At 35.1% G+C, this 16,661-nt stretch overlaps 2 protein-coding genes across 2 annotated transcripts; both read left to right on the top strand.

Annotated features, from left to right (window-relative positions):
* Positions 1-1,250: 1,250 nt before the first annotated feature.
* LOC146739429 (uncharacterized) lies at positions 1,251-2,537 on the top strand. Its single transcript, XM_085502780.1, has one exon. It carries the CDS (start codon positions 1,251-1,253, stop codon positions 2,535-2,537), a length of 1,287 nt encoding a protein of 428 aa, XP_085358906.1.
* A 1,021-nt stretch (positions 2,538-3,558) lies between these two features.
* LOC146739428 (uncharacterized) lies at positions 3,559-11,356 on the top strand. Its single transcript, XM_085502962.1, has 10 exons — positions 3,559-3,588; positions 4,504-4,575; positions 4,693-4,788; positions 5,687-5,775; positions 6,169-6,271; positions 6,438-6,540; positions 8,241-8,348; positions 9,324-9,419; positions 10,183-10,281; positions 10,478-11,356. Exons 2-10 carry the CDS (start codon positions 4,531-4,533, stop codon positions 10,705-10,707), a joined length of 969 nt encoding a protein of 322 aa, XP_085359088.1. The 5' UTR covers positions 3,559-3,588; positions 4,504-4,530; the 3' UTR covers positions 10,708-11,356.
* The last annotated feature ends 5,305 nt before the right edge of the window (positions 11,357-16,661 follow it).

Raw genomic sequence — 16,661 nt, 5'->3', positions numbered from 1 at the left:
ATGATGTCAATGGTGGGTCAGATAGAGGCAAGACAAAATCATTAAAAAGAAGAGTCATTTTGCCATTTATAACCTCACCAGAAGAATTTCTCACCCCAGGTTATACTAATTCCTGTAAAAATGTACGTAAATCATCAACCTTGTTTAAAAAATATGATTCAAACATTGTTTTGGAATCAGACTGTGAATCTGACATTTCTGATTCTGAAATTTCTTTTCCATTTCTGCAATCTAAATGGGATAGAAGTAAAAATGTTGTTAAAGTTAGGCCTCTCACACCTGTACAAACTAAGGTTAAAACTCATCCTTCAATGGAAGTAAAAACTGCAGCTACTCATGACAATGAAGATGAAAATGATAGTGAAAACTTTGAAGAAGACTATGACGATTCTGATGCTGACCCTACTTATGAACCAAATTCAGATTGTGAGTCGGATGTATCTTTTTCTTGTGAATTAGATATGCATAGTATCAGTGATGTGAAAACTACAGGAAATGACAAGCCATGGATGAAATCTAGCATAAGCCCCAAAGATAAGGTTTGCCAATCAGCTGCTATCTGTCAAAGTAGTGATAATTGTTCCAATAGTATCATTGTTCCTGATCTGTCGGATTGTGAGTCTGTTGAATTCAATACTGTGTCACCATTGTCATCAAAGTTTCATGGGAAAGAAAACAAGAATCATCAAAATACTTCTGCAGGTGAAATGAGCATAGAGTTTGTAAAGTCTTCAGAAAAAAGAAATCTGCCTAGTACATCATCTACTACAAAGAATCTTAAGAATGACATCCAAATCAGTTCTGTGAATCCTTCCTCGGTGCAGGTTCAAACAACAAATAATTCCAATAGGAAAAGAAAATGGGACAAATTTGCTTACTGTGTTTACTGCATGAACAAATATCCAAAGTTACCAAGGCATTTTGAGAATAAACACAGTACAGAGAAAGATGTTGTATATGCATTAAGTTTCAGAAAGGGAAGTACCGAAAGGAAAATTTTATGGCAGAAACTAACAAATAAAGGCAACCATGCTCATAATGTTGAAATACTTAAAGATGGATATGGCTATATCATACCATACAGAAGACCATCATTTACAGTTCCTGTATCGCAGTATCTCCCTTGTCCTGAATGTTTGGGTTGGTTCATCAAAGCAGAACTGTATAAACACAACAAGACATGTCCTGTCAAACTGTTTGAAAATGCAACACCAAAAATAATTCACCGAAGAATACAACAAGTAGCAGGAATGTTATTACCACATAGTGATAATGTTACAGAGGGTATGGCGGACAGAGTGCTATCTAGAATGACTCAGGATGAAGTGGCAGTAATTGCAAGAAATGATGATCTTATCATAGAATTTGGATCCAGGGAATATATGAAAGTTGGTACAGAATCTGCAAAGATCCAGTACGTGAAGCAGAAAATGAGAGAACTTGCAAAACTTCTAATACAACTTAGAAAGATCAGTAAGAAAAATGCATCCTCCCTAAAAGAATATATTCATCCTTCAAAGTTTGAAATCGTAATCCAGGCAACACAGCAGTTGGCAGACTATAACCTTGACGACAGAGTTCTTGGAAAACCTTCTCTCGCATTAAAGTTGGGTCACTCTCTAAAGAAATGTACTACAATCTGCATGGCTGAGGCAATCAAAAATGAAGACTCTACCAACGAATTAGCAGCTAAGAAATTCCTTAAATTGTGTGAGATACAGTGGGCACAGTCGATAAGTTCACATGCACTTAATACTATGAATGAAAGGAAGAGGAACATGCCAAAATTTCTTCCATTAGTTGAAGATGTTGTGAAGGTAAACGTGTATCTGAAAAAGACTGCCACTGATGCTTATAAAGATCTACAAGAAGATACAACCACATCAACCTGGAAGAATTTGAGCGAGATAACGTTAGCCCAATTGATTTTATTCAATAGGAGGAGGAGTGGGGAAATGGAAAGAATGCTTCTAGAAGATTTTAAAGAAGTAAGAGGAGTCAATCAAGAAGCTGGTTCATCTTTGACAAGTTGGGAGCAAAATCTGTGTCGTTTGATTGATAGAGTTGAAATAAAAGGCAAAAGAGGAAGAAATGTGCCTGTTCTATTAACCAAGGATCACTGTAATCAGATAAAATTACTTATTGAAAAAAGAAAAGCTGTTGAAGTCAATGTGGCAAATCCATACATTTTTGCGTGTTTACAAAACTCACTGCGCCCAGTACGTGCAACAGTATGCCTGAGAAAGTTTGTAACAAAATGTGGCATTGAACATGCTGAACGGTTCACCTCTACAAATTTAAGGAAACAAATTGCTACAATGTCACAAATCTTCAATTTGAAGGACAATGAGCAAGACATCCTTGCTGGATTTTTGGGACATGACATAAGAGTCCATCGAGAGTTTTACAGACTTCCACAGAATACATTACAAATTGCAAAGGTCAGCAGAATTCTGATGGCATTTGAGAAAGGAAATATTGGAGAATTCAAGAACAAAGGACTTGATGAAATAGAAATCAACATAGATGGTGAGTAGTGTTTTATCCCATGATAAATTCTGCGTTTCACTGCTATGACACTCCAACTATTGTTTTTACTCAATCATCGTCACCTTCTTTAGTTGTATGTCAAATATGGAACTAGCATATAGGCTGGTCACCTTTCCCTAAATTGAAATGCCTGAATTTGTTGATGGAATTTCAATCAATGATTATGGGGAATTGTTATTAGTATCAAATATACACTAGCCAACGATTATCAGTATTTGCTGACACTGTTAAAGATAACAACAAAAATTGTCCTCTTGTATATGCCAGCAGAAAAACCAGAATGACCGATAGAATGAACAGTCTATTGTGTATTGATATTAGGTTAGTATTTGTTCAGGAAATAGTTTTTATCAATGACACTGAACAATCTTTGCAGTAGTTATGCTGTAATCTCTTTGAGCACTGTCTTAGGACGAGAATTGAAATAAGTCGTATGATATTTGTCATTTGGCTTACTAACTTTTCAAAATTGTGTGAATTATAGATGAATGTGAGAATGAAGACCTACTGAATACTGGTAATATCATTGAAGATGAGGAATTTCAAGAAATGAATAATAATAATAATAATAATACAGATATAAATGGAAAACTACAAGACAAATGTATGCATATTGATGATGAAGATGTTTCTAAAGGTTTGTTCATATATTTAGTGTTCAGTTTAATTCACCATTTCCTAAGGCACTTGGTGTTCAGTATTTACATGCACTTAATACTATGAATGAAAGGAAGAGGAACATGCCAAAATTTCTTCCATTAGTTGAAGATGTTGTGAAGGTAAACATGCGTATCTGAAAAAGACTGCCACTGATGCTTATACAGATCTACAAGATACAACCACATCAACCTGATAGAAAAAGTATTTATTGTAATAGGGTTTTTGAATGGTTTATGTTGTTTTACAGGTGATGTAGATACAATGAAAGTAGGGCCCTACTCGATAATGAAGAACAGTATATTGGACCTGGGCCATAAAAAAAAGCTGTCAGATGATATTGTGAACTCTGCTATTTATATTGCCACAAGAGAGAAAAAGGTATTTATTTTATGTTGAAAGGTTCTGAACAGGTGGAATGGTGATGGCTGAATTGGGAAGCTGAGTTTAAGATTTAATTGCATATTGAATGATAAAGATTTTGGTAAACTTTTACTTATTGCTGCTCAATGGAAAGAAATCTTGTTTTTCTTGTAGATATTCTGTTTCAGGGTATCCCTGACCCTGACAGTGATAATTTGTTCAAAATTGATAGACTTTGTTCACATATCAATGTCATTTTCAATCAAACTTAAATTGGTATGATAACATATTTGGTTGTATTTTCCCCAATATTGCTTTTGTAATTTGATATTTGACTGGTTACCATTGGTATTTGTGTTATTTAGTCTGTGTTTGTTTATGATGATTGTGGAGTGTGGGTCTCTCTGATTCTCTTTTCTGTCAACATAACAGCATGGCAGATTAATGGAGGGGATGGGAGGGGGGTCTCTGATTCACAACTTCTTTGTTGACCTGACCTCAATGGGAATGCCTTAGATATATAATGATCATCAATGAGATTAAAAAAGTGTTTAACATTTGACACTCATTCATTTATAAGTCACTTGAGTAACTACTAGAATCTGTTAATAATTTGTGCTACTATTTAAAGATGCATTCTGATTGACCATTCTCTATGAAAGTTTGTCAGGTCTGTGTTGGGCATTCACAATCGGACGAAATGATGCTATCTGACGTGAATATTATGTAAAATACAGTGTATATGTATTGAAATATATTTATTTCATTAGTGCATAATATCCAAAGTGTAGTGCACTTCAACAGTTTTTTAGTACTTATTTCCTCCATTGGTGTCTGCTGTTATGCTTTGTTGCCACAGTTTATTCATTGCTTATCATTAAACATAATCTCCTTTATTTCATTGCTGACAATGTAATTTTATATTGTTTTCAGGCCATTCTTTTTTTTGACCACAATTTAATGACATCTATTTGTTTGAAGGGTGAAATGGCCAAACCAAAAAAGGTAATTATCATTTAATATTTTCCAGACTAGTCAGCTAGTGGAAATTTGTTTCTTCCATTTAGCAACAATTGTTACTAGTCATGTGTATTATTACTAATGCATACAATGTATTTACAGATAAATCTTTCCAAGTATGAGATGGTAATAGGTGCTATGTTTGAAGGTGGAGAAACAACTAATTCTGGCATAATAAATGGACATTGGACACTTGTGGTAAGTTGTAAAATACTGTAAATAATTCAGGCACCATTTTCAATTTTACAGTTGACTCTAAAATTCTTGTATAATTGTTTTCCATTTGCTTTGCATAAATCCATCAGTACTGAACAATTTTATTAGTCCCTGTTCGAATGATCCGTGCGTCCGTCCGGAGTCATATCTCAGAATCCCTTTGGACCGATTATGTTAATTCTTTGCATGTGCCTAGTATCTTATGTGGGACATATGCACATGCAGTGGTTCAGCGATTCGATTCAAAATGACCGACTAGCAGCCATCTTGTTTTTTGAAAATTTTGTATTTTGGACATGCTTTGTCAGTTGTCATTCAAACTTGGTACATAGATTATACATGTACATGCTAAGATACATGTCCATGACGATTTATTTTGCAATTGGATCAATTGAATTTTGCATCTTTTTTTTTTTTTTATGTGGTATCTTGGATGTGCTCTGTCAGTTTTCATTCAAATTTGGCACATACATTTACTTTATACATGTTAGGATGCATGTCCATGACAAATTGTGACAGCCATTTGACTTTTTGGCCTTACTACTATATTTCCACAATTTATGTACCATTTTCATTCGTATTGGCACATACATCGTACATATCAAGTGTGTTTCATAATCAGATCAAAGATGGCAGAATAACGGCTGTTTTTATTTTGGCCATATTACTACTACACGGAACATGTGTTTTGATGTAAATAAACAATCTGTTGTATACACCACTTGGAACTCAAGTTTCAAGGACACGCTCGCGACAACCCCTCCGCTTTAATATGACGAGCACAAAGAAAACTTTCAAATATTTAACGGGGACTGTGTCATTTTCAATGACTAGTTTATTTCTGTCCAATATGAGAATTGATTTTTGTAATGCTTTACAGGTGGTTAAGCAAAAAAGTCATGAAATAATATATCTGAATTCTACTGGTGAAAGTAAAGAGACAATGGTGACAATTCAGCGGAATTGGAAGTAAGTAGGAAGAGTTCAATTATAATTGATTTTTTTCTGTTTTTGCATAATTTTGTAGATTTTTAATTTAACTCAAAGTTCTGGGATATACTGTAGTATGAGAAATAGGTAGTTATTGTTTGAACATAACTATGTCCCCAAGAGTGTTTGGTTGCTATAACAAAATATGACATACATGTAGTTGTGGAGCAAATTACCAAGAATTGGATAAGGTTGGATCCATATGCACTCCTACTTCAAGTATTATTCTTGATACAAGTGTTTGCTATAAATTATCAGTAGGATCCTGTGCCACCTACATGCCATAGTTTACTTACCGTAACACAAAAAATGCACCTAACTCTTGCACAAGATTTTTCAATTTCAACAACTAAAATATCTGTTATCTTTTAGTAATTATGCAAGTAAGAAGGGTGAAGTCAGTACTTATACTATATTGAAAGTGGATCATACAATGCAAGATGATGCTGTATCATGTGGTGTGTTAGTCATCAAGGTAATTATGGACTTTCAGCTGCATTTAAAATTAAAATAGTGATATATTAAATGTCAGTGAAAATAAATGGTTTTACAGTACTTTCTCAATGTATGTATCATATATCAGGCCGTTGTATCGACAGCAATGTTTATTTTATTGCTGATAATGTCATAATACTTTTCAGTTTGCAGAGCAGTTTGCTAATGGACAGTCTACAAAATTAATGTATGACATGGACAACATAGTGCAATTTAGAGAAGATATATCACGTTGTATTGTAGAAGCAGGTAAGCTGCCATTTTTAGACATAATGAGAGACATTTTACAGTTCCCAGTCATGGCTGTACTTATTTCACTCAAATTCTGTATGATCATCTCACAAAGTTTTTTTTTTTCATGATGTGATTAACATTGTCTGACTGGCAACAGTTTTATTTCTGAAGTGAGCTTATTAGTCCCCGTTCGAACGTAGTCCGAAAACGGGGACTTATGTTTTGCCCTGTGTGCGTGCGTCCGTGATCACCTGTATCTCGAACATGCATGGGCCAATTAAGTTCAAACTTCACTCATACATCACACATTATATGGGACATATGCACATGCATTTTTTTCATGATCCGATAACGATAGCCGAATAGCGGCCATTTTAAGGCCGAAAATGCATCAAAATCAGACATTTTCACCATTCCGGACCCGGATCTCAGTTATGCATGGACGTATTTCGTTCAAATTTGGTACATACATTAAACATAATAGGACCTTGATGCACGTCTTTTTTTTTTTGGCGGGGGGGGGGGGGGATCGGGTTTGAAATGGCCAACTGGCGGCCATTTTGTTTTAAAGAATTCAGTTCTGGATCCGTATCTGAGACATGCTTGGATTGATCGAGTTCAAACTTCACACACACAAGGTACATCATGTCACAATTATGTATGTGCATTTGTTTCATGATCTCATTAACGATAGCCAAATGGCGGCCGCTTCAAGGCCGAAAATGCATTGATATCGCACATTTTCACCATTCCAGACCCGGATCTCAGTTATGCACGGACGGATTTCAGTCAAATTTGGTACATACATTAAACATAATAGGACCTTGATGCACGTTATTTTTTTTCTGGATCAAGTTCGAAATGGCCGACTGGCGGCCATTTTGTTTTAAAGAATTCAGTTCTGGATCCGCATCCGAGACATGTCTGGATTGATCAAGTTCAAACTTCACACACACAAGGTACATCATGTCACAAATATGTATGTGTATTTGTTTCATGATTTCATTAACGATAGCCAAATGGCGGCCGCTTTAAGGTTGAAATCGCACATTTTCACCATTCCGAACCCGGATCTCAGTTATGCATGGACGGATTTTGTTGAAATTTGGTACATACATTAAACATAATAGGACCTTGATGCACGTCATTTTTTTTTCCAGATCAAGTTCAAAATGGCCGACTGGTGGCCATTTTGTTTTAAAAAATTCAGTTCTGGATCCGTATCCAAGACATGTCTGGATTGATCAAGTTCAAACTTCACACACACAAGATACATCATGTCACAAATAGATATGTGCGTTTGTTTCATGATCCGCTTAACAATAGCTGAATGATGGCCATTTTAAGGCCGAAAATGCATCAAAATCATGTATTTTCCCAATTCCAGAACCGGATCTCAGTCATGCATGGATGGATTTTGTTCAATGTGTTGTACATATGCAGGTGCATTTCGATCATGATCTGCTTTGAATGTATATGTCACTCAAATATGAACGGAACGGGGACGTGTCATTGACAATGACTTGTTGAATTCTTGAACGTGATTTGATTCATTGGTATTTGGGACAAAGACAGTACTTGAAATAACAACTGAATATAACATCAATTTATCTGTTTAACTGTTTTCCAGACATGCATGGTATAATTTTGTTCAAAATTAATTGCATTTGCCATATTGATTGTTCTGATAAAATTGTATTTTTTTTTATTTTTAGCTTCAGAAGATTCTAAGACGCACATGTCAAAGAGAGCTTCTGTGCATACTCCATCCCTAGAACTTAAGAAGACGGATTTCCTTTTACCTATGAAGAAATCTGTTGAAGGTAATTTTATTTCCCTTACCGTAAGACTAAACTTATTTTTAACTGTAACTAATCTGTGTTCTCAGTTGCAATTTTAACTTGAAACAACTCGTCCAAGAAATATTTTCTAGCACTTTATTAAATAACTGGCCACTGGTTATAAAATAAGTCAGCGGTGAGTCAGCTTTCCTAACACCACTGGTAGCACTTTATTGGTTCAGTGGATAGGGTTCCCACAGGGTCTCCTGAGTGGTCTACAACGAGCTTATTCTCAGATTACCAGGGTCACATTTGGGTGTCTGTGGTTGAGTTAGGGGTTTGCTATCTTAGTTAAATTACCCGGTCAATAGAGTCCTCTAACCATTCCTCCTGTGCGATTACCACTGGTACCAGTGTTAAATCCAAAGTACACCAGTATTATTCCAACTAATAAGCAATGTAGGAATTCATTGACGTTAATGGCCTGGTTCAATCCGCTTTCCTATGGGTGCACCCCTACAATAGTCAAGTGACAGATAAGCTGGTATCGGCTTTCTGTGGCTGGTACACACATCTACACATCCCCAGTCAATCCTCACTTGTTGGAGTCAGGATTCCAAGTTGGTTCAAAGTGAGTACACCATAACTATTAAACTCCCAACAATGTTGACAGTGACTTGCTATAAAATGTGTTAAATATCACTCTAGTCAGCACAACTGTACAGGCGATTTCTCCTACTCAGTCCTAGTTGGTCACGTAATTTTTAGTCTTTGCAAAGTCATTACTTATTCTGACCAAGTTTTCAGCAAGTTACACTACACACTTGTCATAATAACACTTGTGTACGTTCTCTTCAAGTCTACGGTCACTGCTTTGCTTGTTATCTCTATATCAGTATTTTCCCATCCCATACCTACAGAAATTGTATTCCACCACAATATTTATCATGGAAAATGATAAAATGACAATTAATATTAAACAGCATTAAATTTTCTTATCTATTAATTCAAATCTAGATCTTGCTGTGAACAAGACACAAGTTTCTAATAAAAGAACCTCCACATATTCTACCAGTGATTCCTCACCAAAAAAGAAGAAAAAATCAGCGGAAGGTATTGTTTTTATTTTATCTCTTATTAGTTATCGTGTGGTTTCATTGGTTGATCAGTACCAGATGCTGTAACATTATCAGACAATAACAGGGTAGTGCTTGAGGACAATGCACAAAAAAGATCAGCAATATACCAAATTGTCCGCACTTGTGAAGATTGTTTAAACAACAAATCCATTACTAGTCGTTTAAGTTAGAAAATCCTGGTCTTTTTAATTGCAAAATTACCTATAAACATGTTTTTGTATGCCATTTGTTTGTGAACGTGTTAAAGTCAGGACGCAATAACAACAGAGTTGTTGTCCTTTTTCTTGAGCACATCACTACATTTTGGGCATTATAATTGAAATAATGGATTTCTCGCTGCCATAATGGATGGAAATGGCCTCTTAAATAATGTGTTTTTTCTGCATCTCGCTCATTGAACACATCCCTGTACTAGTACTTGACCTCTTATTGCTAAATAATGTCTGGTAAATGGGTTTTCTGCAGAAAGTATCATTAGTTGTTGCATTCCATCACAAATCTCCTGCTTGTAGGAGTAGAGTATCCATGCTTGTTTGGGAGAAATTTCCTGAATAACGTCTTAACTCATAAATTTGAACTGCTCGCAACAAAAAAGTACTTTCCTAGTGAATGTAGACAAAGTATAGTGTGCGAAACCTTCGAGGGTGTCATTCTTTTGGGTTTGTTTTCAGTGCTCCATTACTTGTGATTTCAGCTTCATTTACTAACTGCCTTGATTTGTGTTATTTTTATTCCAGATGTAATCATGTCATCACTGTATAACAAGAGAACTTCCACAGATAACCCTATGCAGTCAGAAACTAAGAAAGCTTATTTACAGAGAGAACCTGATAAAGGTATTATAATTGATTGATTGTATTCCCTTCCTAAGCACGAAGTCATATATATTTTGCTCTCAGTTAAAAATTAATTTGTCTTGTGGTTTCTACATTGCTTGCTATCATTAAGTCTTGAATACTAGACAGTTTTATTTCCATGCACTAAGTTCTTTTGGACCTCTTATGGTTTAATTACATTTTCTCTTGTGCTTAGGTGTGAGTGATGAGAAAAAGATGTGGACCACAGAAGAACGGACAATAGTTAAAAACTATTTTATGAGAAATATCAGAATGTTAAAAGTTCCTGGAAAGATTGAATGTACTAACTGTCTGAAAGAGAATCAAGTACTGGCCAGCAGATCATGGAAAAACATAAAGTATTGTGTGTACAATCTGATAACAACATATAAAAGGCAATCAAAGTCAAAACAGCATTATTCTTAACTCTGGCTACAGGTCTTCTGTATGCCATTTAGTTGGTTGGGGGTGGGTTATCAAATATGTAATACATGCAAGAATGAGTTTCATCTTTCTTACATGTGTCTTGAATGCTTCTGTTAGCATGTGCTTTCATATATGGTTATGGTCAAAACAAGTCAATTTATATTGATCCAGTATAAATTAATTTTGGTTTATGTGCTTGTCTAGATGCACTTCAAATAGAGCAGATAAATTTTCAATTATAGGTAATAACAGTATGCAAGATCAAACTTGTTTGCATATGAATAGATAAACTATGAACATAATTTCAAAGCTTCACAATATGATGAAGCCTGGGCTCTAAAAGATGGTTATATCAGTTTCACAAACCTGTATCACACCTTGTTCAACACTTGTTGGGCACACAACAACCCATCCCATCACGCAGCATTGCCATATTTTTAGTGTTTAAGTACGGATGGTTTCATTGTGTGCCCCTCATACATGTATATTAAAACCTGAATATTTGATAATTTGTTGTCGCCCCACCCCCTATCCACCATTGACATTTGCTGTGATGATATCATTTACTTTATGTAACTATTGCTGATTTTTTTAATGTACATGTATTCAGTGTGTACCATTAAGAATAAAAAAAAGGTATTCAAACAAATTTTATGTTCAGTAATGATTTATTATGTAGAGATTATGTTTTAGTTATGTTTGAAACATTCACTTTATATGTGTATAATTTGGAAATTTGAGAATGACTTCAGCCTTGGTAATATGCTAAAAAACAACAGTATTGACTTCTGTGTGAAGCATGTACTAATAAAGTGAGTATGAGGTTACCCTCTCTGTAATGAAAATGTTGGCTGCAATAAATGCAGTCACTTCCTTGTATGGAATATCAATAAAAAAGTTGGCAACAATAAATACAGTCCCTTCATTACTTGGAATATTTTGGTTTGGAAAAAATAAAGTCACTTAAATACACTGATTATCAATAGTTAACATTAATATATACAGTCACTTCATTGTGTGGAATATCAATTAATATTTTGCGAACACTAAATGCAATTATTTCATTGCATAGAATGTCAATGAATATTTTACGAACAATAATACAGTCATTTCATTGCATAGAATATCAATAAATATTGTGAAATTAATATATACAGTCACTTCATTGCATGGAGAATATGAATGAATATTTTCAGTGGCAGATCTAGAGGGGAGATTCTTGGGGTCATCAGTGAATGCAGACATTTCATTGAATGAAATATCAATGAATATTTTGCCATCAATAAATAAAGTCACTTCTTTGAATGGAGTATCAATGAAAATTTTGACATCAATAAATGCAGTCAATTCATTGCATAGAATATCAATGAATAGTGGCAACAATATATACATTCACTTCATTACATGGAATATAAAAGGATTGTCTTGCAATAATCATTTCTAATTAAAAAGGAATATAGTGTAATTATTTCTGTTTTAGAAAAAAAAACAATCCAAAAGTCATCGCCTTGAATGGTTTATGTTTGAAACAGTTACCTCTGCTTTAGATGAGCAGTGAAATATCTTGTTTATTTGCATGTTTTCCGAGGACTTGCAACAAGATTATGAGTGACACACCCTGAAATTTCCTTGTCCTCGCAACAAAATCACAGTCCTCGGAATTTTGTCCTCTGTGGCATAGGAAAAACCAGGTCAGCAAAATTTTGAGATACTCTAAAAATGCGTAAACAGGGCATATCCTTAATAGATTTGATGATATGTTTTTTAATTTTATGGCAGTAGGTACAGGGGAAAATGGTGTCCTCGTATGGGGGGTGCTGTTACCTAGTCCTCACAACATATAGCAATCCACGTATGTGTGTGTGTGTGTGTGTGTGTGTGTGTGTGTGTGTGTGTGTGTGTGTGTGTGTGTGTGTGTGTGTGTGTGTGTGTGTGTGTGTGTGTGTGTACTTGGATTGCTATATGTTGCGAGGACTTTGCATGGTCAAACGACCTTTATTGCGAGGACCTAGGGAGACTTCCGAGGACGTTTTGACTGTCCTCGGAAAAACACCCTTTAAAAACAAAAGAAATTTGATAAAATACCCTTTGACGTTATTCTGACAGGGGTCCTCGGTAGGTACAGAAACATTGATGTGTGTGGTTAAAATCCGCACATTTTCATTGGAGGTGTTTTGTGGCTCACAGCGCCACCAAATTAGCATATCCACACACCTTAGGCATACACACTGTACGTGTGTGAACGCGGAATTAACTGCGCTAATTAGGTGGGAGCGCCACCAACCAAAATTTTTTGGTGAATACACACACTATTTTGAAAAGGCTTTTAGACTGATTTTTTAGCTTTGTTGTAAGAATAATTTACGTTTATTCATGTTTAATAATTCCAAAGCCCCCAATCATTCGTAAATTCGACACTGAAACAACTCCATTGCTGAAAAAAGACTTATTACAGAAAAATAAATCTATGGTGTTACCGTATTTCAGTGACGTCCGAGGATTGATAGCTGCTCACAGCCTGTGAACGCATACAGCAGGTTATCGAGCTGGACACCCCCGGATTGACCTACATAACGTTAATTTGGCAATTTGATGTATGCCAGCTTCAAATACAGTCAGATAACGAACATATGTTAATTTGCATAACAGTCCTAAAAAGTACAAATCATTTGAAAATGAAACTTGTATGATAAATCTGGTTGTTACATTTGACATGCCCTGATTTCAAGAATTCGTCATAGTGAACGCCCCATAATGCATTGCGATTGAAAAACTAACATGGCCGCCTTCGTGATACAGAATAGTTTGAATTTGTGGCATTTAGTGTCTCGTTCATTGTTATTCAGGAATTTTAAACATATTAACCATCCCCTGGCTTATATTTGCTAATAAACGAGTGAGTACATTTCTGCAGGTCTTCACAAATGTTCACCAAATCGAATAAACATTAAACTGGTTTTGTACTGAGTCACACGCTGCAAGCGAGCCACTGTCTTGTTAATGACTATCACACGGTTAGGTTTTGTTGATCCAAATAAACCTTCAATTCATGTATTCGAAAAAAATTATATTAATAGTTAAACATTGAATATATAATTTGTTGTTGTGATATTAAATAATCTAAATATAAAAATAAACTTAAGCCGAAACCTTTTTTTAATATAACCATGGCGATTCATGACGTACGTGATAACTTAATGCGAGTAATATTAGCGGTATAACTTCCATTTGTGATAGTCACGCCATTAAGTGTTGTGTGTTTTTCTCCACAGTGTTAGACATGATTTTACTTAATCACGATGATACTATTACTCTATGATTGCTTTTATTTTATTTTGTTTTGTTTGAAACCTTACTTCTGTAATTTCCAAAGTCAGTGTTGTGTCAATAGATATTACTAGTTTTATAAAATAAGATTTTAAAAAAACTCTGGTAGTCTGGTTGGGCTACTAATTTCCAAAAAAAATATAGCCCCAGGACAAGATATTCTAGTGTGTGTGCCTTGGGGGTACTGTAAGTTGTGCTCTGATAAGTCTATTTTTACTGAATAAATAATATGACTGTCTGACTTTCTTGCTGTGCACTGTGAGACTGTGTACTGTTTATTTGAGTGTGACCTACCAGATATCTGGTAAATGTGCCCCTGATAAGTTATACCTATACTGGTTTATTTCAAGAGTATCTTGTATTGTCATTTCATTCTGACATCAGCAAATCATTTGAACAAATGTTAATCATTTGTTAACACACAGGATTACAGCATTATAAAGATTATTTGCAGAGCACAAACAGAAGCTAATGCTGCAAATATGTCTGTCCGTCCATTTTCCTTCAGTTTGTGTTTCAAATCTTGTTCCACTGATCTCAAGAACCACTGGCTAGATTGAAATTAAACTTGGCAGAGGGTTACTATATTCTGCTTGAACCAATGCATATACTGGATTATATTTACAAACCTATGCATGGTTTAGATAATTAGCATAATAATTGTCTAAGCATTTGTATCTTTGCATTTGTTTGCACACATTCATTGAAACTTGGTTCATGATTGCTGAGTGTGTAGATCAACATATAATAACAGCTTCTATTTAGTATGTGTAAATTAATTAGTTAATTTTATACTAATTAATTATTTCAGCTTGTTTATTCCTCACCATAACATTTGTAAGTTGATTTCCTGATAATAGTTTTGTAATTAATCCATATATAATAATTAACTTTTTTATCACGTTTTGTTTGTAATGTAACATTTTCCTTCAGTGGATTGAAACTTAGTACATGCACAGTGTTTGTATAGATTAATATCTAATAATTAATATGTGCAAATGAATTAGCTAATTTGCATACGAATTTCAGTATCATAGTAAAAGCTTTTTCCAACAAATTGAAACTTAGATAATTAGCTTAGCAGCTTATTAATTAACTGTGTTCAGTCTGTTTATTCTGTATTATATTAATAATTAATAATTTTGTCTAAATATTGGGACTATTTGTCCTCACAATGGTAGTGTGTTTGTTAGTCCCCGGAACATGCTGATTCTCTACTTGCAATCCACACACATGACGTATTACAACAAACTGGCTTTTTTCCAAATATTGGGACTATTTGTCCTAGCAATGGTAGTGTGTTTGTTAGTCCCCGGAACATGCTAATTCTCTACTTGCAATCCACACACATGATGTATTACAACAAACTGGCTTTTTTCCAAATATTGGGACTATTTGTCCTCGCAATGGTAGTGTGTTTGTTAGTCCCCAGAACATGCTGATTCTCTACTTGCAATCCACACACATGATGTATCACAACAAACTGGCTTTTTTCCAAATATTGGGACTATTTGTCCTCGCAATGGTAGTGTGTTTGGTAGTCCCCAGAACATGCGAATTCTCTACTTGCAATCCACACACGTGATGTATTACAACAAACTGTTTTTTTTCCAAAAATTGGAACTATTTGTCCTCGCAATGGTAGTGTGTTTGTTAGTCCCGGAACATGCTAATTCTCTACATGCAATCCACACACATGATGTATTACAACAAACTGGCTTTTTTCCAAATATTGGGACTATTTGTCCTCGCAATGGTAGTGTGTTTGTTAGTCCCCGGAACATGCTAATTCTCGACTTGCAATCCACACACATGATGTATCACAACAAACTGGCTTTTTTCCAAATATTGGGACTATTTGTCCTCGCAATGGTAGTGTGTTTGGTAGTCCCCGGAACATGCGAATTCTCTACTTGCAATCCACACACGTGATGTTTTATAACAAAATGTTTTTTTTTCCAAAAATTGGAACTATTTGTCCTCGCAATGGTAGTGTGTTTGTTAGTCCCCGGAACATGCTAATTCTCTACTTGCAATCCACACACATGATGTATTACAACAAACTGGCTTTTTTCCAAATATTGGGACTATTTGTCCTCGCAATGGTAGTGTGTTTGTTAGTCCCCGGAACATGCTAATTCTCTACTTGCAATCCACACACATGATGTATTACAACAAACTGGCTTTTTTCCAAATATTGGGACTATTTGTCCGCGCAATGGTAGTGTGTTTGTTAGTCCCCGGAACATGCTGATTCTCTACTTGCAATCCACACACGTGATGTATTACAACAAACTGTTTTTATTGGGACTATTTGTCCTCGCAATGGTAGTGTGTTTGTTAGTCCCCGGAACATGCTAATTCTCTACTTGCAATCCACACACATGATGTATTACAACAAACTGGCTTTTTTCCAAATATTGGGACTATTTGTCCGTGCAATGGTAGTGTGTTTGTTAGTCCCCGTAACATGCTGATTCTCTACTTGCAATCCACACACGTGATGTATTACAACAAACTGTTTTTTTTCCAAATATTGGAACTATTTGTCCTCGCAATGGTAGTGTGTTTGTTAGTCCCCGGAACATGCTAATTCTCTACTTGCAATCCACACACGTGATGTATTA

The sequence above is a fragment of the Saccoglossus kowalevskii genome, chromosome 8 (genome assembly GCF_978046115.1).
Source record: "Saccoglossus kowalevskii chromosome 8, keSacKowa6.1, whole genome shotgun sequence".
NCBI classification, from domain to species: Eukaryota; Metazoa; Hemichordata; class Enteropneusta; family Harrimaniidae; genus Saccoglossus; species Saccoglossus kowalevskii.
This window is presented reverse-complemented; position numbering and strand designations above follow the sequence as displayed.

Excerpts from the sequence above, each read along its gene's own strand:
- LOC146739429 (XM_085502780.1), top strand. The coding sequence starts at position 1,251 with ATGTTATTACCACATAGTGATAATGTTACAGAGGGTATGGCGGACAGA.
- LOC146739428 (XM_085502962.1), top strand. The coding sequence starts at position 4,531 with ATGACATCTATTTGTTTGAAGGGTGAAATGGCCAAACCAAAAAAG. Across the intron at positions 8,349-9,323 it reads TATGAAGAAATCTGTTGAAG|ATCTTGCTGTGAACAAGACA; the intron begins GTAATTTTATTT and ends ATTCAAATCTAG. Across the intron at positions 10,282-10,477 it reads ACAGAGAGAACCTGATAAAG|GTGTGAGTGATGAGAAAAAG; the intron begins GTATTATAATTG and ends TCTTGTGCTTAG.